Source organism: Schistocerca americana, chromosome 7 (assembly GCF_021461395.2).
Source record: "Schistocerca americana isolate TAMUIC-IGC-003095 chromosome 7, iqSchAmer2.1, whole genome shotgun sequence".
NCBI classification, from domain to species: domain Eukaryota; kingdom Metazoa; phylum Arthropoda; class Insecta; order Orthoptera; family Acrididae; genus Schistocerca; species Schistocerca americana.
Genome location: NC_060125.1, coordinates 507,316,790 through 507,340,975, shown reverse-complemented (window position 1 = coordinate 507,340,975; position 24,186 = coordinate 507,316,790). Strand labels below are relative to the sequence as shown.

General features: G+C 37.2%; 1 protein-coding gene, 1 non-coding gene and 1 pseudogene across 2 annotated transcripts in view; all 3 read left to right on the top strand.

The window, feature by feature from the left end:
- The window catches only part of LOC124621777 (DDB1- and CUL4-associated factor 12 homolog), a 70,981-nt gene extending 54,840 nt beyond the window's left edge, over window positions 1-16,141 (top strand). Inside the window, exons 6-7 of the mRNA XM_047147213.1 lie at window positions 5,127-5,278; window positions 12,765-16,141. Coding sequence (XP_047003169.1) covers window positions 5,127-5,278; window positions 12,765-12,920 — 308 coding nt within the window. The 3' untranslated portion in view covers window positions 12,921-16,141. The remainder of the gene's footprint in view (window positions 1-5,126; window positions 5,279-12,764) is intronic.
- On the top strand, window positions 102-219 carry LOC124623227 (annotated as a pseudogene).
- Trnat-ugu lies at window positions 7,299-7,373 on the top strand. The gene has a single exon. It is a non-coding gene; the product is annotated as a tRNA-Thr (tRNA).
- Window positions 16,142-24,186: the final 8,045 nt, after the last annotated feature.

Sequence of the window (24,186 nt, the reverse complement as noted above, 5' to 3'; positions counted from 1 at the left end):
GAAGGAGCTGAACACCATAACAAGTGAGTTGCAGAAGTGCTTCCAAGATTGGAAAAAGTGCTGGCACAAGTGTATTGTATCTGTGGGGTATTACTTTGAAAGGCAACGGCCTTGCCGCAGTGGGTACACCGGTTCCCGTCAGATCACCGAAGTTAAGCGCTGTCGGGCGTGGCCGGCACTTGGATGGGTGACCATCCGGGCTGCCAGGAGCTGTTGCCATTTTTCGGGGTGCACTCAGCCTCGTGATGCCAATTGAGGAGCTACTCGACCGAATAGTAGCGGCTCCGGTCAAAGAAAACCATCGTAACGACCGGGAGAACGGTGTGCTGACCATACGCACCTCCTATCCGCATCCTCATCAGAGGATGATACGGCGGTCGAATGGTCCCGATGGGCCACTTGTGGCCTGAAGATGGAGTGCTGTATTACTTTGAAGGGGACAAAGTTGATTTTGGTGAATAAATAAAGATACTGTAAGGAAAGCAAAAATGTCTGTTACTTTTTGATCACACTTCATATGTTAGCATGGCCTTGAATGTTCTTTGTTTTGTTTGTAAGTACATAGTTTGTTTCATATTGCACATTTTAATGCTCTGTTGTGACTTTCATTATTAAGAGCTGAAAAATATGTGTGGAAGTATGACGTGTGTGTGTGTGTGTGTGTGTGTGTGTGTGTGTGTGTGTGTGTGTGTGTGTGCAGGTGAGGGGAGGAGGTTTAGAGGAAGAAAGAATAACAATTTTATTTTTAATAAATTGTGTGAAAAATGGTTTCAGAGCTAGTGTACACAAAATTGTGTTTTTTCAACTCGTCTGTCACAATTTGTGTAACCTCATTATGCCCTGAAAAATCCAACTTAAGTACTCCATAAGTTTGAGAAACAAATTAACTCACTGGGAGTGAACTGTGTCTCATGAGATCGCTACTGTTGTCACTTGTGAAGTCGGAACACATTGCTTCATATTTACAGGGTATGTTATTGTGACTTGTATCACCCCATTTGTTTATTATTTTGTAAAAGAAGTTTCTAGGATTGTTATTGTTATGTGAACAGTAAAAAGAAAACACAGAATACTTTTTTCCCCTCATGTGTAATAGCAACACATAACAGCTCACAAAAGAGAAGTGGGAAATAACGGTTATCACCACATTTGAACAACTCTCAAAACGGTTGTGGGAGATGTACTTTCATCCCCAGGACACTAATCATGTGGTATTGGAATACTGTGTGCCATGATGGGCACTGTTCTCTGGAGTTTAGTTGAGCTGGAGTGCTAGTCAGTGGAACATTGCATTCCAGCAGTGAGAAGTTTATAAAGACAGAGTCTATCACAGTTGCACGATGCAACTTTTGACACAGGTTTGGTCGATGTGATGCCCTTAGTCATGATACTTTGTTGCTATGAGCATTGAAATGGTGTCGAGATTTAACTGTAAAGAACAGTAAACCTACAGGACACCTTTATTTGGTTCATGCACCATAAAACACGCATCATATATGGGATGCAGTCTTGTGTACTTCTCAATGGTCAGTTCAGTAGCAAAGTGTCACTCTTGGGTGGACGGATGCCAGCGTTCACTGTGTGCTGCACGGAGATCTTCACTATTGTGCGTACAAGACCCAAACTGTCTATAAGCTTACTGAAAGGGGCAAGGTGATGAGACTTCAATTTTGCAATGAGTTCTTAGAGCTTGTGCAATTTGAAGAGGACATTGTGAACAGATTACTGATGTCAGACGACACTTGTTTCCACTCTCTGGGCATGTAAACAAACACAACTGTCAGTTTTGATCTGCGCACGCCCTATGTGAATAGCTATAGCATCCTGTGCATAGTGCAAAAGCAGCAGTATGGTTCACCATTTCCTATGAGTGTATTATTGATCAATATTTTTTTGAAAATGAGAGCTATATTGTAACAGTAAATTCTGAGTGCTACACAGCCATGTTGCAAACATTTCTGTGTCATTAAGTCAATCCACATCAACACTTACATTTCAAACAAGATGGAGCAACAGCCCATACTGCATTTTTTTCCTTGGGAGTCCTGAATGAAATGTTTCTGGGCAGAGTCATTTCTCCCTTTCAGGACATCAACTGGTCTGCTAGTTTGCCCAACCTGACAGCAACTGATTATTTTTTGTGCTGCTGCTTTAAACAAAAAGTTTCTAAGTAATGCCCAGCCCACATCAACGAGCTGAAAGATCATATTTGTGAATGCATTCGGGAGACTCCAAACAACATGTTGCAGTGAGTTATATTACCTCTTCCAGACTGACCACGTGAATGTTATTCAGCATGTGCACACTTACCAAATATTATTTTCAAGAAATAGCAATACACACTAATTCTCCATAAAAAAATAGAGAATGCGTCTTTATACAAAATAAAAAAATTCCCTGAATTGTTGTTTTGTTTTCAAAATGGCCAGGTATTTCTGGCACACCCTGTACATACTACCATAGTTTGTGGCCCAAAGCAAGTAAAATAAAATCACCAAAAAATAAATATTGTCAATTGATCACAATTCTAATAAGATATCAAAAAATTAATGTTGCTCAGGGACTGCAAAAAATGCATCAACGAAAGAGTTAAAAGGAGTATTCCACAATTTTTTGCATTTGCTGTCTCAGAAGTAAGTAAACGCTAGGAAGAACTATATACAACATTACTTTTTGTGGTAAAAGCTGGTCTAGTCACTTTTGATCATAAAATATACTGGTTTTTGACATTTAGTTTAACTTCTGGATTACAAGTGTTCGCTTTTGGGTCAAAAAGAGTTGTGTTGTGGGTTGAAGAAATACAACAACTGAAGAATTGTACATTTTGACTTTTTGTGACCGTAAGATGTTAACAATGTTAACTGGTTGGTAGATACGAACTCTGGCATGGCATGTTACTGGAATAATTACTAGGTGTGGACTGCACAAGATAACTGTAAAATTAGCAAAGTAAGATACTTTATGTTGTTATACCATGTGTAACTCCATGGGGATTTACCAAACTTTATGTAAGTTTTATGTATTATGAATTTTCCTATTTAGCTTAATTTCTTAATTAGCAAATTTTCCTGTAACCAAAGGCACTTCCTAGGTCAGAAAAAGTGGGGCAACAAAATTGTAATATTAGTTCTTGAAACTGAACATGCTTACAGGTCAAAATAACAAAAGTAATTTGTAGATATTAGAAACTTTAAGTACAAATAACTTAAAGTTAACAACTTTTCAGAGAAAGTAAAACTTTTACTTGAAAAAGGAAAATTAGGGCTTTCAAATGAGTGAGCTCAAAGAACCAAATGAATAATAAATTGTGATGGAATATCAAGTAGGTGAGAATTTTGATATTTGAAGTAAATGTGACATATTTACTGCCAGTATACTGAAGGAGATGAAAAAAATAGTTATCTATGGAGTAGAAGTATAGCAAATGGAGTTATTCCACTTTGTCATGTTTCACCAAGGATTCCTGAGTAAATGAAGAAAAAAAGGGCTATGTCCATATTCTGACTTTAGAGAAAACCACACTTATTTACTTTCCTTTAAATTTTTCAAATAATACAAATAGCATAGGTGAAAACATCATTTTATTATATTTTAAATACCATGTAAAGGGCAGATTGCTATCAACCGTAAAGATTACACATTGAGTTGCAGACAGGCACAATGAAAAGATGGTTGCACATTTTTCTTCCAGCCGAATCCTTCTTCAGAAAGGAGAGGAAAATGCACCCATTCATGCAACAGGCACAACTCATGCTCAAATGACCACTATCTCCAGCCACTTTGTGAGTCTTGCAGTATGGCCAGAGCGGATTGAGATAGCAGTTGTGTGTGCATCAGGTATATCTGCTTGTGTGGATGTGTATGTGTTTTCTTTTCTTTTCTTTTCTGAAGAATGCTTTGACCAAAAGCTAACTGTGTAACACTTTTTTGTTGTGCCTGTCCGCAACTCAACATGTCATCCTTACAATGAGTAGGAACTATGTTTTTCATAATATTGTTAATATTCCACCTTGGACTTTCCGTTGTTTGATTTTGTTATATTTGTTAGAATAACATTAAAATTAGGATGTTACAATTACAGTGGAATTTGCGTTCCAGCTATTGCTTGGAGGGTGGGGATGAATGTGACCCCCATTGTTGTAGAGCAGTTGGGGTTTTTATGAAGTGGACCATGTGCACATTATAAATTTTGAGATAAAATACCTTGTATTGACAGCGGTTTTTGAAGAAAAATATATGGGCAGCATAGTCAAAAATTTACAAACTACAGCTTTCCTTCGTTAGCATTACAAGAGCTTGTGGTTTACTCATATTCATATTCAGCAATGTCTCTCTTATCATCTTTATTAACTCCATCCTCTGTTATTAGATTCAAGTAGAAGGATACTCAGGGGATTCTTTAGCTTTGCTGACATTTTCTCTTTTTGTCTCTGCCCTCAGCATATGTAGCTCATGAGCATTTTTCAGTACTTCCCTTCATCCCCCATATGTAATATGGCTATCAGTTTTAAATTCATCACATATTTGACAAGTTTCTTTTTTTTAAAAAATATGGAAATTGAGATTAAAAAGTCAGATAAAGTATTGTCTGTCAACCCATTCCTAAATGGGCTGCAGTTCTTTTTCTCAGCAAAAACTTCTAAATACAGATCATTTCAATATGAAGCAATACGCTGAAATTATCCTCCTATCTTGTATTCTACCACACATAATTTTAATGTACAAATATGTAATGTACTTTGTGTTTTTATTTACTTTTTTGTTATTGAAGTATCCGTATGAAGAAGCATTATAAAATTGTGTGTTATACAGATTTAAATTGCTCAGGAAAACAAGGCAAAGATTGCACTAGTAAAAAGTCTTTCAGAATCTTTCCATTTTGTCACATTTATGTATGTTTGTCTTTCTAGGAAGAAAAAATTATAGTTTTTGATAAACCTTCATTGTAAGAATGAGTATTAACAAATACAGACCATGAAAATTGTAGAAGATTGAGCAACTTAAGAATGTGTACATGTTTTAAGCCCTTGATTTTTTAGTGTCATTATTTCAGTCTTTGTCTGTCAAAATAATCATTCTTCTTCTTCTTCCCTTGTAATTATTGAAGAAAGAATAATGTTTTACAGGTATTCGATCTGCAAGTTTTCAAGACAACATTCTCACAATAGGAACTGGTGTTGGTATTCTGATGTTTTATGATTTAAGAGCAGGAAAATATCTGGAATCCAACATTAATTCAAGCAGAACAGTCGTGCTGAAAGCGTCGAAAGGTTGGGTGGTAAGTTGCTAAATTTATTTTATACAGAAAATGTAGGTTTGCAAAATACCTCATCCTCTGTGGTAAGTCCTGACCCAGGGTTCTGAGTGGCTTTTCCTAACTCTCGATTTCACCCCTCTTCCTTCACTTTCAACCTTCTGCCTGGAGAAGGAGCCACTGACTCCGAAAGCATGCAAATGTGTGTTTTCTTGCTGCTGCTTGGCGAGTGGATTTTTTACCTATACAGTTACATTATATTTTCAAAAATTGATTATTTTTGTTAAAATAAATGAAGTGACATATTTGATTCACTATGCATGGTGTTAGGGGTATAACTACAAATCTTTTTTATTGGCCACTAAAGGCAGTGCACTAAACAACATTACATCAGCATTTATTTCATTTGCAGACTAATAATTATAGCTCTTAGGAGCAGCATGTTTTTAGGTTGGAGTAGTGCCTCCAAGTACATGTGGCAAGAGCAAACCGTCAGTGATTGTTTTCCCTTGGGCAGCAGATCAGGTGTTGTAGAGTGTTAGCAAAACATTTAGTCTACACTGATAGGAGCAGTCCACTTTGTGGTGCAGCTACGACCATGCAGAAAACATCAGGTAGTAAATTATGTGACGTGTTTATGGGATAACTGTTAGATACAAAGAAGGGGGGGAAAAAAAACAACTGACACACTGAACTGTGTGAATATTAAGGTACCAATGATCACAGTATTTGCACTTATACCCCTGACCCCCACAGTATTTGTTGAGCAATAGAGGAGAGAGTAGTCCTTTCATGTGCCACAAAAACGAATAAACCTCTGCACTTAGTTGTGACTCAACAATTTGATGTTTGTGCACATACATTTGTCAACGGTAATGGGTATTGGTAATTGGGTTATGAGATGCCAAGAGCTATGCAATGTGTCCATGCACAGTGCTTTGATGAAAGGCATAGAAGCAAGAGTTGGTCATAATTTGTCCAGCCTGCCTTTTCACCTTTTCGGACCTTCATTTACTGTAATTTATTGATTGTTTCCCTTCCTTTTCTCACGGTCGGTATGTTTTGTAAGTTTGTTTGTTTACTGATTTCCTGTATTGATTTTAGTGTTTGGATCTTATTTATCATTGCTTGAAGAATGTCAATTACATACGCCTCCTTTGCTTTCGTTATTTGTGTTTATAGTTTTCATACACAACAAAATGGGAGGAAGAAGAAATGGAAACACTGAAAAGACATTGCCATGCCTATGTCTAATATGAAGTAAGAAAACTGCTGGCATTCATCTAGATCTACATGGGTTCTTTGCAAATCACATTTAATTACCTGGGAAAATCCTCCAGTCAAATCAATATTGCAAATTTTCTTTATTGATTACTGGTTTCAGCTCATTGCTGAGTCATCTTCAGAGCAATGTAAAATGTTGCTCAGTGTGTGACACTCATTACACATTGTTATATTTTATATAGCTAAGTTGCCCTAGTTAAATAAAAAATTGTAATTTAACTAGGTCAATTAGCTCTAAAAAATATGATGATGTGTAATGAGTGTCACACACTGAACAGCATTTCAGATTGATCTGAAGACTGCTCAGTAATGAGCTGAAACTGCTAATCAATAAAGAAAATTTGTTATCTTGGCGTAGAACTTTTATCCACACATATAAATGTTGACTGACTGACAACCTCAGCTGCCGACAGGTGTTGTTGATATACCTCGATGTGGACAGCTGAAAATGTGTGCCCCGACCAGGACTCGAACCCGGGATCTCCTGCTTACATGGCAGATGCTCTATCCATCTGAGCCACCGAGGACACAGATGAATAGCGCGACTGCAGGGACTTATCCCTTGCACGCTTCCCGTGAGACTCACATTCCCAACTGTCCACAATTCTACATATGTATTGTACCTTATAGACATTTGCCCACCCACTCATTACTCGCGCATGCTTTGGCGATTCCCGTAAGAGTTTGGGCAACCTGTGCGCGTTCGCACAGACGAAGGTCAATGGCTGGATAAGTCCCTGCAGTCGCGCTATTCATCTGTGTCTACGGTGGCTCAGATGGATAGAGCGTCTGCCATGTAAGCAGGAGATCCCGGGTTCGAGTCCCGGTCGGGGCACACATTTTTAGCTGTCCACATCGACGTATATCAACAACACCTGTCGGCAGCTGAGGTTGTCAGTCAGTCATCATTTATTCCAGGAAAAGCTGCACGGTCATCAACAGTAACTGTTCTTTCGAGAACAAGTTACTGTCTTCGTATATATTTTATCCACACAGTTTTAAATCAACAGATCGTGGATCTCGCCTTTGACAATGTAATAGAATAAGATAAATACAAGTCCTGTATGGTTTTCTATGGAATCTTCTACCACTCCTCCCAAAAAATAGTTGCAAGTTCAGATAACGATGATGGAAATGGATAGCTATCACACACTTCTCTCTCCAAAGTAGACAACAAAGCCTCAATAATATCAAGGTCCGATGACTGTGGTGGCCAAGCAGGTGTGACAATTCATCCTCAAGCTCACAAAACCAGTCCTGGATGATTTGAGCTATGTGAACATGGGTCTTGTCATCTTGGAACACAGTATCGCCATTGGGGAACAAACATTGTTCCATGGGATGGACCTGATTAGCCATAATGTTCACACAACCCTTGGCAATAATGTTACATTTCAGTGTACACATGCGGCCCTTGGAATATGACGATGTGGCTCCCCAAATCATCACCAAATCCCTGCCTTGTTCACTCATGGGCCGTAAACTCAGTTAGAAGTTGGACACAGTGTGCAACAAGACTCATCTGATCAAATTACTTTCTTCCATTGCTCCATTGTTGAGTTTTTGTAGCTTCTGCACCACATTTTCCTTTTATTGACATTGGCATCATTGAGAAGTTTCAGAATTCCACCTCACCATGCAATTCCCTGTTTATGGAGCTTCATTTATGTTGTTTTGGTGCTGACAGGTTTTGCGGGCATTATGTTCAGTTCTGCAATGACTTTTACATTTGTCATCCTCTAATTTTTTGTAACAGTCCTCTTCAATGACTGTCTTTCATGATTGCTCAATGCACACTTTCATCGATGTTTGGACTTGGTGGATGATGTTTTTCCACTCTTTCCCCTAATTTGAATTCACTTAGCTCTGACAGGCAATTCATGGTCAGATACAACAGTGCAACCTGCAGTCTTCCCTAGCATATGTGTTTATATTCAGGCATGTGTTTTTTGTGGTGTTTGTGTCATTTTGTCCAGCCCTTGAACATGTCTTATGTAAATTGGTAGAGGACAAAGATACCTGTCCAGTTAATGGCAATGTTTTTGAAAGGCCGAAAAAATGGTAATGCACCAAGTTCAAAACTAAATGTAAAGAGACTGACAGATAAAAGTTAATCTTACAGACCCAAAAATCTGAGTGATGCTTATGTGAAGACTGTTTTTAAGAGGCTGCAGGTACAAATTTTAAGTACCTTTACTGCTGTATTACTTATTATTTTCGCTGTATCCATATCAGATTAAAAACCCCATTGTCACTGGAACTTAGATAAATCATCACAAATATAACAGCTTTATTGGTGAAACCAAAAAAAGATCAAAATATGAGATGCTATCCAAAATTTTCTGGACTGGTGCTGCCATCTGTTGAGAACCTTACCTTTGGACTAATGGTCACCATCACCCTCGAAGTAGTTCCCATTCGCACATACACACCCGTCCTAGCGCTTCTGCCACTGGTCAAACGTTTTCTGGAAGTCCTATTCTTTGAGGGTGTTTATCACAGCCAGTGATGCTCCTTGAACCCTCTCTAGAGTGCCTTTCAACTTGATTTACAGTTTTGGGAATAGTGGGAAGTCGCAAGGTGCCAAATCTGGCGAGTACGGTGGGTGGGGTACAACCACCGTCCAGCTGTCGTCACTGGTGATAACCCGTGGCAAGGACTGTGACAGGGCGCGTTGCTGTGATGCAGCAGTAAGTTCCCTTGATGCCAAAGTTCGAGCTGTGATCGCCGCACGTTTTCACGGAGCCGTTGCAAAACGTCACAGTAGTACGTGGAATTCACTGTTTGGTTGGGTGGGAAAAATTTTTTTTTCTGCACAGTTCCCTTGGTATCAAAGAAAATGATGATCATGCTCTTCACATGGCTCTTCAGCTATTTGCTTTTTTGGGTCTTGGAGAGCCCTGGCTCTTCCACTGAGATGATTGTTGCTTTGTCTCTGGGTCATAACCATAAATCCAGCTCTCGTCACTGGTGATAACTTGTGACAAGACGGTTGAATCATCAGATGCGGTCTGACGAAGGTCCGTGCACACTTCAACACGCTGTGCCTTCTGATCTGCAGTCAAGATCCTTGGCACAAATTTTGCAGCGACATGATGCATGCCCAATTTATCAGTCAATATTCATTGACGTGTCCCATAACCAATACCCACTTCATCTGCAAGGTCTTGAATGGTTCGATGTCGATCTGCATGAACCAATTATTGAAGTTTGGCAACAATGTCTGGTGTTGTGTGGCTAATGGGTCTTCCAGTGTGAGCATCATCTTCGACATCTGTACGGCCAGCCCTGAATCGAGCATGCCACCCAAACACACGCGTAAGGCTCATGCTCTGTCCCTCAAACACTTATTGAATCATTGCAAGGGTCTCCATAGCACTTTTCCCAAGATTCACACAGACTTTGATACACATGTGCTGTTCGCAGATGCATCTTAAAATATCCACACACCAAACGCAGAGTATTATGGAAATCACTGTGGACACGCAACACATCCTCCCAGCTGAATTCCTCTCTGCACACTTACTCATCAGATATGCAGCTTTCACCACCCAATGGTGCAAAGAACTCCTACTTTCCAGATGGCAGCACCAGTCCCGAAAATTTTGGATTCCACCTTCTATACATCATTGCATATGTGCAACTAGACACACTGTTTTTAGTTTTTTAGAACTGTTATAAATATTGCATTTTGTTATTAAAATGGAATCAAGCGATAAATGACAAGCTTTGGAAGTCAGCAGAAGCTGAGTGCTGCTGTGTTCCATATAACACTACTCTCCAATGTCGCAAACACTGAAATATGAGGTGTGTTTACTTCAGTTGTGTTGCTGTTGTTGTTATGGTCTTCAGTCCGCAGATTGACTTGACAGAACTCTTCATGCCAGTCTTATCTTGTGCAAGTTGCTCTATCCCTTCATAAGCACTGCAGCCTATAGCAACTTGATTTTTTTTTTTTTTTTTTTTTTACTTTAGTAAAATCTTGGTCTCCCTTTATAATTTTTATCTTGTCTTCCTACCACACTTCTTTGTGTTACCTATTTTACTATTCCACGATGCCTTAGCTATTGCCACCATGGTCACTTTTCTGAAAATATTGTCAAAGGTGATTAAATTTAGGTCTTTCAGGTTTATCGGTGGACACACATAGTTGCCAAACAGTGAAATGAACGCGTTATATTTTTATCAAGTTAATCTTACTGAAGAGTGAAAGCAGAGATGTCCCTATTCAGGACTCTCATATGTTTATATTATGTGAATACATTGTGCAATTCACAACAGCCATCTCTCTGAACTGATCATGTAAGATCTTTGTAAAATTACAAGGAGACAGATTGGCGAGCCATCACTTTTCTTCAGGAGATGAACTTCCAATACCTCCCCCCCCCCCCCCCCCCTTCTCCCCATACACACGCTAACATACAAATATTAGGGAAAAAACTGTTACTAGCTTTTGGAACAATTATTCCCTTTCTTAGGGAGGAAATAGGGGCAGTTTGGCCTCACAGTGAGTGGGACCCACATGTTATGGATTCTGGAATTTCATGTCCTGAAGGTAAGTATGGACCAGACTTTCTACTTCCTCGTAATTTTACGGTTTTCTCAAGTCAATTCCTGTGATGCAATTTAAGATCTTCGTAGCACTTTAACTTTGACTAGTATATGTAAAAACATTTGAAGTGCTAATGATGTCCATGATACTTTTTTGTTCACTTTGTGTATATTTGCAGCAAGGGATAGTAATTCCCAAATGTTTTCATCAGCCTACCATTCTGGCTTACAAAACTGAATCTTGGTCTGTGAACAATTACTGTGAACATTCCACAAAGATTGGTAAATGTCACTATGAAGTTCTAGTACAGTTTTTAAATAATAACTTTTAAATGTTTGAAAATTTGTCATGATACATTTGTAACTACATACTGTATTGGACTTGAGGCTGCGACTCACATTGTCACACTACTGCACTACGATTACTAACACTTGTAAAGTTGTATTTTAGTTCACAATAAATTTCCTTTTATTACTTGCAAAAAGGTACTCAGCAGAGAAAATTATACAAACAGTTCAAGATAACCTTCTCCTTTAGCAGCAAGGGAAGCAGGTATCATTCTGCTGGACACCAGGGTAGCTGAGAATCTGAGGAAACTAGCAAGCATACCAAGCAGCCAAGGAGGTGTGAGGGGAACATGATGTGACACTATATACTATTCCACAGCAAGCTGTCATTTTGCTGTTGAGTCAGACTCCCAAGCAACTGTGGATAGATGGGTGGCTCGAACTGAGGACAATAAACTGCGGTTGATGAAGTCAACTGTCTGGCTGTGGCATACCTCAAACTGGCCACTCTGATGGGATGAAATAACCCTGACCCACCTCCGAATAGGCACTGTCCCCTAATACATGGCTTCATATTCTTACAAAGCATCTCCCTAGTCTGTGGTACCTGTGGTGCAAAAATCGCTTTACACAGTTTTAATTGGGGGCATTTTATATTGCGATGTGATCACAGAAGCAAATATAGGCCTTTATTTTAGCTGATAATGTAACGATGTTTTCGTGTTATGTCTGGACTTCAGCCCGGGGTTTTAGGCTGGAGATTTTAGTTTATTGCTGAGGGACCGGCTTATTTTTCGTTTTCCAGTGATCACCCAGTCACAGCTATCTTATGTGTTATTTTAATGCTTTTCACTGCTTACTCCTTTTTCAGTGGTATATTAATGTGTGTCAGAACAGTTTTGGAGTAGCTGGTGTTGTACATAATACAACTTCTGGTAAACTGATAAATTTAGCAATTATAATTGTTCTTGAAGCAGATTTTAGCTCTTTTTTCCATTATGACACAGATGAATCTTTCTACACCCAACAGCTCAATGTAGTATCCAAAAACTAGAACACAGCACTGTATAATCATGTGAAGATACACAAAAATTGTAGAGGAAGTTGCATAAACTGTTGTAGAATATGTGGGACATAATACCTATTATCAGCTTTGTGATTATATGTAAACATGGTAAGAACAGGAGGGAAGCGCATTGGAGGACTTCTGCTCTGCTAGTATGTGGGGATGTGAAATGATCTGTACAGAAAAAATATTTCAGTAGTAATAGCTGTTCTTGGAATTGCAGTTTCTAGTAACTGTAAATTTTCATGAAAACATTGTTTCATGTTAAACTGCAAATTATGATGTTGTAACCAACTGTTAATAATTATTTTCTACTCTCAGTTTCCAGATGACGAGTACGTAGATGGTTTTCAAAATATCAAGTACACTCCAGCAATATATACCCATTGCTATGATCCATCAGGGACACGACTTTTCACAGCAGGTGGTCCATTACCAGCAAATCTAGATGGAAACTATGCTGGATTGTGGCAGTGATGTTTGGCTATTGTAGGTTATTGTTCATAAATGAGACTTTGAAGGAAATTAATTGACACAAGTGTACTGCAACATGTGAAGTGTGTAAAGTGCACTTGCATTGACTGTTCTCCGCAGTTCCTGAAATAAATATGCAAGAAATTGGCACTGATAAACTGAAATTTACCAAAGATGAGTTTCATTTATTTTTGTGGAGATACAATCTGTGGAGCTATAGATATCTGCATGTGCATCTTTTGTTCTTTTACTTCAGCTCAGAATTTTTTAATATTTATTTGTGTTGTAAAAGTATTTCCTTTTAATTTTGGAATTCTGTTGTCGCAATACTTTTGTATTGAAAGAGTGTTGTTTTATTTATGGTGTATCATTTACAATTTTGTTATCTTAAAATTGAAATGTTTACAGCTTCATAGACTGATTAATAATGGAAGGAAAAGAGAGTAACATTGTTGTGGGTTGTATAGCTGATCATAATGACACAAGAAGTAGTAATGATTTTTAGTCAGTAGTGGTTTCAGGATAGGGGCAACCAAATTGAAAAATGATAGTGTATTGAAAAGAGAACTTTATCATAGGTCTATCTTTCATCTGCTATTCTGCCATGTTTTTATTCTCAGCGATGAAATGTTTTCCCTTGATTGTTTCCATTTTCCTACCAATCTGTTCACTTTATTGTTTGCAGTTGGTATATAATTATCGTATGCCATGTTATTTTGTGAAATAATAACACTCCATATGAGAGCAGATAGTTAACTTTCCAGTAAGTATTCCATAAGCCCTGAGGGGAAAAACGAAAACTCATTTGTCAACAGAAAAAGATATGCTGTTAGCTCACTGATAAGCTGAGGTTGGCACAATTATATTGTACTTTAAGTAGACATACTTGAAGTTAAATTTATTATTCTGACGATATCCACAAATTGTGGTTATTTAATTGTGATTATTTCTTCTAAAATAGATGACATTGTTGTGCTGCATCCTACATAAAGATCTTCAACAATTCTAAAAAAAACTCATATTGCTGCTTGTCTAACAGAATTTTTAAATCAGTTTGACTGTTTAACAGTTATTTATTTAAAAAGTGATCATATACTGAATTGCATGTTTAAAAAATTTTTTTTCGCTATTCTCTCATACTGTACTGTAGCAAGTTACGGAGTGGTTTTCAATAATAGAGTAGATCAGTTTAAGTTGTTTAATATAAGAAACAGTATTGTACTGTATTTTTATTACTAATGTGGAAGTAAAATTAATCCCCAAGTTACAAACATTCTGGTGTATTCGGAATAAGACTTGTTGAATGATAAGACAGAATCATTTTGTACAAGAGAAAACCCAGTTTTCTTTGTATGATTTAAGCTTCGATATGTGGAAAAAAGTGATGGCATGACAAGAAAAAAGTACTTTTAAATAATTTACATATTTATATTATGCTCAGTGTTTCATAAACCACCATATGCTGGGTTAGTGCCATATTTCAGCAGCAGAGGAACAACAGCTATTAGTACATTCTGTTGTAGATTCTGACAGTGGCAAGTACCTACAAATATAACTATCTATTATCAGTATCACTTCAAAAGAAACGAACTTTTGTGAATAGCAAAGATGTAGATGATACCTTTTCACATATTTATTAGTGCCATCTTTTAAGTTTACATACAGCATTATTATGGGAAGGTACATCTGCAACATTTAATGCAATCTCTTTTTACTATCTTTCTTTGGAAAACACAACAGTATGTCTGTAAAAGACTAAAGAGAAGTTTACTCTTTTAACCAGAAGAACCATCAGACACATTACAATTTCAATCAGTGAACATTGACTAGAATGTGTCAAGTTGGTCTGAGTTAGGGGGTGTAGTGGATAAAGTACCAAAATCAAATTTGAGAGGAGCAGAGTTAAAATTCTCACCCAGATGTAGGTTTTTCATGATTTTTCTAAATCTGTTAAGTCAAATGCTGAGTGTGTTCGTGTTAGGACATGGCAGATTTTCTTATTGTCTGAGCTTGAGCTCCAGATAATGACCTAGTCATCAGTGAGGCATTAATCCCTATCTCCCTTCTTTCCTCTTTTTACACTTACACATTAAGATTTTCGGTAAATGCTAAAATTGACAGGCATAATACGTGTCATGTAACAGATTGAAGTTGTTTTTTAAGAATTTGTTATTGCAAAGTATTTCAGATCCATTTATAATTTCTTTGAAGATTTTCTGTTGTGAATCAAGAAGATGGGATGCCAAAAATTAAAGCATCTGGAAGGTTCTTTTAGCTTGCTGTCTATACAATCACTGTAAGAAATAGGTCTCTGAAATTGCAAATGCAAAACTTATAAACCTTGGCCCTATTAGGTCAAATATTGAACTGGTAAGAGCAGTGCAAACGAAACAGGTATTATCCACTACTAAATGTATATATACAAAGTACAAAAGAGAACGGAAGAGTACTACAGTTTTGTTTTTTAAAATAATGTTTACTAAACTTTGTTTGTGGAAACGATTGTATGTTAGATTAATTTATTTTTTGTAAGATCACTTCACATTCATGAAGTCTAACTCCATGGAGTTTTGTAATGTATGTTTGAAGAGTGATTTAATTCTACTGTTGTTTAAATTGTGGGAATTTATTGTTCAGTCACAGAAGACTTTTTCACAATTCATCAGAGAAATTAATTAAAAGGGAACCAGTTAATATTTTTATGATTACTTCACTCATTTTTATATAAATCATTTTCGAATTACGTTACTTGTATTTAGTAATTTTGATCCAGTAGGAGAGGTTTGTATTTCAATTTTAATATTATAGCTTACAATGCCTTTCATGTGTAATCACTTTTGTGCACAATTCCTTTCACATCACTGAAATAGCTGGCATTCATATTTGTCGTGGTACTAAATATATGTGAATGAAGAACTGTACTTTATTTTCACAGTCTGCTATTCATACTTACTTCGTAAAGAGCTGTCATAGTGTAGTGTCATATTAATAATCCTTACACATAGTAAAAAAAAAAAGTTTAAAATGTTATGTAGAAATTCCAAATAACATAAACCTATGCCAGGAATACAGTGGCACCTTGTGACATTCAAATTAGTGTAAACATTTTTGTTGATTATACTTTATGTGTATCCCTGTAAGAATGGAAAGTATAGACAATAATGTTGTGCCATTTTTTTATCTGTATTCTGTTACAAGCTATAAACAGTCTCTTTCTCTCTAAATCTTTTTTTAAAAATTAGTACACATGTTTTATTAGGGAAATATAAGTAATTGGGGAAACCGGCTCACATGGAATAACTAAATAATAAAAACTGTGGCAAACTTGATAGTTACAGTATGTCCACAATGAGTATTCAGTAATTGTTCAACATATATGTATATCTATTACCAGTTATATTTCCTGAACAAATATTGTAAGTTGGGTTCATTTAAACAAGTGCAAAGGAGCATTTATATATGTTCAGTTACATATTAAATAATAATAATAGTAGTAAGTAGATATACTTCATATCAATCTTCAGAATGCATTTTTAAGACAATATTAATTTCATTATTGTATAGATGCCCCTTCCTTGACTCAGTCCACTTAAATTTCACTGGCAGATGCAGTAATTTTTCCATTGCTAGTGTTATGTGACTTAACATCAAGGTAAGACTATTACATGATTCTGGCAGACCACACACTCTGTCTATATTGGGGTGGGTTCTTCATCATAATAGCAGAATTCAGGCACTGAAATTAAGCAATAATCAAGGAATGTAGTGAAAAGGAGTATGATTAGTGTAAAATCAGCACTCTCTGATGTACCAGTAAAAAGAAAATTAAGACTATTTTTACTATGGAAAGGAACATTCTTTCTTCAGACTCATTTGTTCCTATGAAATTTTCTCATTTATTACTAATCCATGCAAAATACGTGCTCTACTTTTGTAACATCTCTCAGTAATTGTGGTGTCATTGTAGCTAATTTATTATGTATACATTTCAAAAGTTTGATTAATAGAGCCATCACATTTCTGTAAATTCTACATGCCTCATGCTAGTTTTTGTATAAACTTGTAAACACATTCTAGCAAGTGTTTCTCATTGGCAAAAAATGGTTCAAATGGCTCTGAGCACTATGGGACTTAACATCTGTGGTCATCAGTCCCCTAGAACTTAGAACTACTTAAACCTAACTAACCTAAGGACATCACACACATCCATGCCCGAGGCAGGATTCGAACCTGCGACCGTAGCAGTCGCGCGGTTCCGGACTGCGCGCATAGAACCGCTAGACCACCGCGGCCGGCGTTTCTCATTGGCCCTCTCTTAAAGACAATGTAAGAAAACTGATGATGTGTACATCATATGGAATGGAACGTGTGTGCAAGGTGGTGCAAGAAAAATGCTTGTTTTTGCAATAGGGTTCAACGAAATCAGTTATTAGGTGTGTTCATTTTTGTAGTGATGATTCAGTGGAATAATACATTTTTGCTGTTGATAAGCAAAAATAATGCTTCTGTTGTTACCGCTGTCACCTAAAAACCACAATCGGGCCTAAATCTGAAAGCTGAATCATCTATACAACAGGTAGCAGTGAAGCATATTTATTACAAACACCAACATACAATCAGAAAAGAACTGACCTGAATGGAAAATGTAGCTATTTATACAAACATAAAATATTTTGGAATATACAAACATAAGATATTTCAAGAAACGTCCAGAAATGATAAATAGTAAATAACTGCCGGTGGTCAGGTTTGAACTGTGGACTCGCAACAAGTCAGCTAGTGTTGCCAACCGCTGTGCTACTGTGCATGCTCCACAGCTTGTGGCACTATTGTATCATTAGAAAATAAATAGACTGGTACTCTTTGAGTAGAAGACCTGCTGTATAGTAGACAGACAGGCATGTAAAAAATAAATTAATTAATAAGACATCACTCTCTTATGTTGTATGCTCCCCTAATTGCCAATATGTGATTGACATTTAATTAGTTAGTATTTGTTTGACATTTAATTATAACAGATTGTACCAAGTATGGTGCATTTTTGATAGATCTTGAATGTGCAGTTGCCTTGAAACAGCAGTCTTTCATATAAAAATTCTTTAATCACCTATAAGACTTTTCCTGTCCTTTCATACAACAGATCATACCAATAATGACGCACATCTTTGACAGATCATCAATGTTCTGAGCTTTGAAACAGCATAGGTTAAATGGACATAAGTTACAATATAAAGCCCACCAAATACAGGCTACAGTTGATCAGGTCAAAATCCAATAGGGTATCTCTCAAGTTCCGCTTGTGACACAGGATGACCACGCTGAAGGAACTAAGCCTTTGGGAGGCCCATAAGACCTTTACTCTGTAGAAGCCATGTCCCCAGCACTCTGCTATATAGAGCTTAACCAGCTACTACCTGTTCAAAAAATAAGCCTCTATCAACAATTCAAGAATGTTGACTGTCTTTATGTCCTTATAATATAAATTCTTTAATCTTTTTATTGAGACCTGTATTTTTAATATATATTGAGGGGCAGCTCTACCTCAGATTCTTTAACTATGAGATGTGCCTTGCAGTGCTGACTGAAGTGGATGGTGGGGAGACAGCAAAAAGTGGGTGTGTAACATGTAGGAATGCGGAGTGGTGGCAGGCACTTACACTAAGGTTAGTGAACAACTAGGAGAAATGTCCAAAAATAGTATAGAGAAAAGGTGGAGGGTCCAGAGTAAAGAGAGGTAAGGCAAAGATGATACGTGTGCGTAATACGGGGTTGAGTGGAAAGTATCAGGTAAAGTTAGAACTGATAAGAACTTCAGCAACAGTGTGCAGGACTGCTTATTGTTGCTGATGTGCTGTCTAGTGGTGACCTCTTGTATGGGAGTGACATTTTTTGTAAAATGAGTGGCAACTTCCCTGCAAACAAACATTCCCATTGCAGCTGTCAGTAGGGTTGAAGGTCTGGAGACACTAATCCCCAAAAACAGATAACCTGCTACACCCTTCCAAACCTTGTACTTTGGCTGACTAGTCATAAAGCAGCATCCCCTGTGTTGCACATATCGTGCAATTGTAGAACAACCTTGAACCATACCAATATACTCTTTCAGCGCTTCAGTCACCTCTCGTCATGCCGTGAAGTGATGGATATCCTTGCTACTATCCTTCCACCCCTCTCAAAGTGGTACTTTGTCTGGCACACAACTTATTTAATACTTTTGTCCATTCCTATGGCCCTTCTGCTCCAAACCACTTGTACCATGAATAATGTGCTAGAACTATTTAAATCTATGAACCACCATGTATTCCAGCTGTGTCACCTGTATTTCCTATTCTATGAGAGGCAAGAGTACCTGTAAAGTAGCTGTGTCTTCTACATTTGCTGCAACCAATTTACAGCTTATGTGTAGTTATTACCACAAATAAATTAATTACCCAGATGAGTGGTCACTGACAAAATGTGACAGGCAGATAACTACACCATCTATGGATGTAGCATGTAGCTAGGCATATTGTGATTCACATCAATGACTGCATCATGGCCTGTATCATCATAACCTACCCCACTCCCCCTACCCAACTGCCTAAACTTTTCTGAATTGTGCTAGCAGTAACTCTCCCTGCAAGATATATTTTATACATGAAAACACACTGGCTCTGCCAGTCAGGATCATCCACCAGGTCATACCCCCCCCCCCCCCTTTCTACCTCCTTACTTCTCTCATTCCTCCATTTCCTTTCTACTCCCAACCCCAAAACTACATTTACATCCTCATTTCCATACATCTTTCTCTTAGTCCAAAGGCATCATTTTATGCATGTACTGTTTTCTTGTCCTGCTAATGTCCCCATCCCCTTCAATACATTGGTCCTGCTTCCCTTCATAGCTGGCAAACACATATCCTGCACACGCACACATACATGTTCCAAAACAGGTATGATATGTCCAAATACCCTCCCTTACTGCTGTTCGTCTCTCCACCCCAGCCAAGACCAGTTCTTGCCTCATTTGGCTTATAGTGTGCAGAGACAAGAGTGACTTTTACAAAATACAGTTGTCAGTCTCTTGGTATCCAACATTCTGCACCATTGATCATATCCTTGTAGAAAATCATTTGCATATTCCAGTGATCATTTTTATGATCTGTTGCTGTGGCATGGTTGTCAATGGATTTGCAAAGAATTTTCTTCCCTTTGACTATGGCTATTCTAACAGTTCATGTTGATTGTGATTCCAGCAGGATGGAACCACCATCCTTTTGGTAGGCTAGCAGAATGCCATAGGTGAAATGAAGTTATGGGGTCAATGTTGGTTTTACTGTTAAGTGCTATGTTAGTGATCTACATGACCCGTACTGTAGACAGGATCATTTTCCATTCACTTTGCCAGACTGTGTTAGTGCCCAGTAGTTTTCTGTACTTCTGCCTGTTTTCAGCTTGTATTGCCACTGTAACGTTTTACCTGAAGAACCTTGTAGAATTTATTCTTCATTTCTGAGTTAACATATGAAACTCCCAAATCTTATATAGATATTTATGTTTTCTCCTGTCAAGTATACAAGGTGTACAGAAATTCCAGTTACAAACTTCTAGGATTCATACAGGGGACTGGTACACATAACATTATGAATGTGAACCCATCTATTGAAACATATAATTTCTGTTCTACAACTATTTCAAATTGGGTATTTAATTCAGCTACTTCTGCTGAGAAAAGAGCAATGTCTTGGATTTGCATGTTATGATATGGAGCAGGCCAGACAAGATGAAGGGTACTGGGTCAGACGGTCACCTGTTGATGCATGGTGTTTGTATGTATGGTGGGTGTTTGTTGCATAGCAACTGGTTTGTTTATTCTGTATAATGTTTATGAGGTTCAACAATGTCTACTCTTCATCTGATGTCACTCAGATTTGCACCTTCAATAATCATTCATAAGTACATGTTTGCCAAATACACAGAAATGACCTTCATGTATAGCAGAGTTCAAGATAACAAAAGATCTGCTTTTCAACTGTGTAAGAGTAGTCTGCACCATGCAAATCCATTGCAAAAACTTTTTGCCAAACATATACAATGGGTCTGAGAAACATACCTTCCTTGTGTTCCAAGGAAATGCAGCACTCCTGAAAGTGAAGAGAACTCATCAACAAGAAAAAGAACAATTGTGCTTGCTACAGGTGTTAAGTGTCAGCACTGTCTGAGAAGTTCTGCGTGAGCAGCAACCATATCTCTACCACCTAAAAAGGGTATAGGCTGTGGGTCATGCCAATTATGCACCACACACTGTATTCTACATTTGGTTTCTGCAGCACTGCATAAAGTGATAAATGGACAAACTTCTTTATTTTTCCCCTTGGAATTGGTAATTAATTGAGTTTGACTATTAGAAACTTAATATGCTGAATCATGCCTAACTAAATGCCTTAAATGGAAGTGGCTGAGTTAAACTTATGATTTGAAATGGCTGTAGAATGGACATGGTATGTTCCAAATATATGTTAGTATTCAGAATATTGTGTACTCATTGTCAGACCCCTTAGTAAGTTCTAGACATTTTTACTGGAATTTCCGGACACACATATTTCTCTGTTGGTTATAGATGCATTAGTAATACGTGCACTATATTTTTGTTAAAGGTAACACTGTGTTCAATGTAAGGAAGTCCTAATTGATGGTACTGTCTTTCAAAAAATGTGTGTGAATTCCTAAGGGACCAAACTGTGTCCTGTCTTTATAAGAACATTTGTGTGTATCTTGTAACAGAGTTATGTAAATATGGAATGCAATAGTGTCAGATTATTTGAAAAAAATGTATCATAAATTAACACCTTGTCAGGTTGGCTTTGTTAACAGGGACTTTAAAGCACTCCAAGTGTCATAATTTCAAATAGGTTTGTAATGTGTGAGTTTGGCAGTTGAACCACTGGGGACAAATGCCCCAAGAGTCTTAATGTTAACTATAGCTATGTGTACTTCTAGCTGCGTACAATTAGTTAATAAATATTGGTGCTCCAAAAGACGGGAGGGAACATACAACAATTCTGATCCTCCCCCCGGTAGAAAAGAAAAAGAAAAGAAAAAAGTGTGACAGGAATAGTTATCATACTCTAAAATTAATTAAGCACACTAAAAGCATGCAGCAACAAATCTGGTAGGTTGGCATATGTTGGAAGTGGTGAATTGGAGGGGTATTCAGAAAGTGAAAGTGGCAGTCATTCTTTAAATATAAAGGGCAGTAATGATAGTAACTTTCAGACACAATTCAAAAGTAAAAAGGGAGAAAACTGATTCTGTAGCAGGGATTCTTTCAGTGTCAAAGTAAAAGGAGAGCCTTCATTTGGTTGATGACTAGCGAGTCTGTAGATTAACAATCTACGAAAAAGACAGATTTGTATTTACCATAAAGAATGCTAAGTTGCAGACAGGCACAATTATAAGACACACATAAGCTTTCGGCCTCAGCCTTCATCAGAAAAGTGATACACACACACACCATTTATTTACACAAGGAAGCACACCTCACACACATGACTACCAATTCCAGCAGCTCTGGCCAGAATGTATTTTGGCCTGAGCTGCCCTATTTGGCCGACATTGTGCTTTTGAGATGTGCTTTTTGTACGAATGAATGGTGTGTGTTTCTCTTTTTTGATGAAGGCTAAAGCCGAAAGCTTATGTGTAAGTGCCTGTTAATTTTACCTGTATGCAAGTGAGTGTGTTACATTTACAGTAAGTAACAACCTACCTTTTCTTACCATGTTGATATTCCAATTGGAGTTTCCATTGTTTGATTCAACCTGTAGATTTCTTTTATCTTGTGAGAGAAACAGATTTCTACACTAAGTTGTAATTCAATCTATGGATAGGAACCAGTAAAAGAGACTGTCATTCCTCAACATGTTTGTCCGTAACAAGATACTTATTCACTAAAATAGTCTTTACAATTAATCTATAGGCCATAGTTATAGTAGTATTTACTTCATGAAAGAGTTACATTGCTAGCTACCTTAAAACATCACCCTGCACTCATCTAGACCTCTAGTGCCACAGCCATATTCTTCAGTAAATAGTGAAGTTGCAACTTATAATTTACTCACTGGTGGCTTAACAAACTGGTTTTTTAAAATACATTTTGTCAAACTTGGTCAAAGTTGACAATATAAAAAGTTGCATTGAAAACTTTCGCCAGATGTTGCTAACAAATATGTTCAAATAATGCCATCTGAGGCATAAGAATAATGAGAGCAGCCTACCTTTAATGACTTTGTCAGAATGTTATGATAAGCTTCTGTACTATCAAGAATTTAGGATGTATTGGGGCTTGGGGTGTGGACTAGTCGTAAATCAGAATATGGCTGTTATATCTTTGATTCATGACATTTCTTGAAATTTAGTACAGATGTAATGATAAATGTGTTGTGGTTCACAATTCCACATACATTCCATATAAACAAATTGGAGAACAACACAGAATTTCAGCCTAACAGGGTTTAAATTGTGTAGACTGGAGACCAAGAACTAACGCAAAATGCTTACTGCATGCCACATCAGAAGATTAGCCATCTGTAACAGATCACACCATGTTTTTAAAAAAGGACTAGGATCATTGGTTGATGATTCATGTACATTCAGAGCTCTCATAAAGATAAGTGGGTAATTGAGCAATAACAGTTAATTAAGGCAATATTATATCATAAATAAGTAAATCAGTACTTACTGTAAGTTGGCAATTGAAGGTTTCACATTTATTCATGTATTTTTCAGAAAAATAAAACGTTTCTTAGGTGCGAATTTTGGACTGGGTTTTGTTTACCTTATCATATTAAGTCACATGATATTGAAATAAATTACAGTTTGTGTTGTTTAATGTATTCTTATATGCTATCCATTTGATTCTGTAGTAAGTAGCCAAAGTGAAAAGTTCAGAAATAAGTGAAAAGTTCATATAGTGTAGACTCAGTTCTTTGTTTACTTTTGTTTTGTCACATAAACAAGACAGATTTAATCATTTCTATTTCTCTGGAAGTTTTGAATATTAATTGAGTAGTCTACGAAGTTATTCTTGTTTGATTTAGACTAAAGTTAAAATTTGTTTGCTATGAGTGAAAAATATATGACTTGCCACAGGATTGTTAGTTCCGGGATGTTGTGCCAGGGAGTTGCAATTGCTTTCATGTAGGTGGCTGTAGCAGTGTGGGAATAAGGGGAAATAAACAAGGCTCATTGGTTGTGTAGTATTTGCTACAGAGATAGGAACAAAAGGAACTACA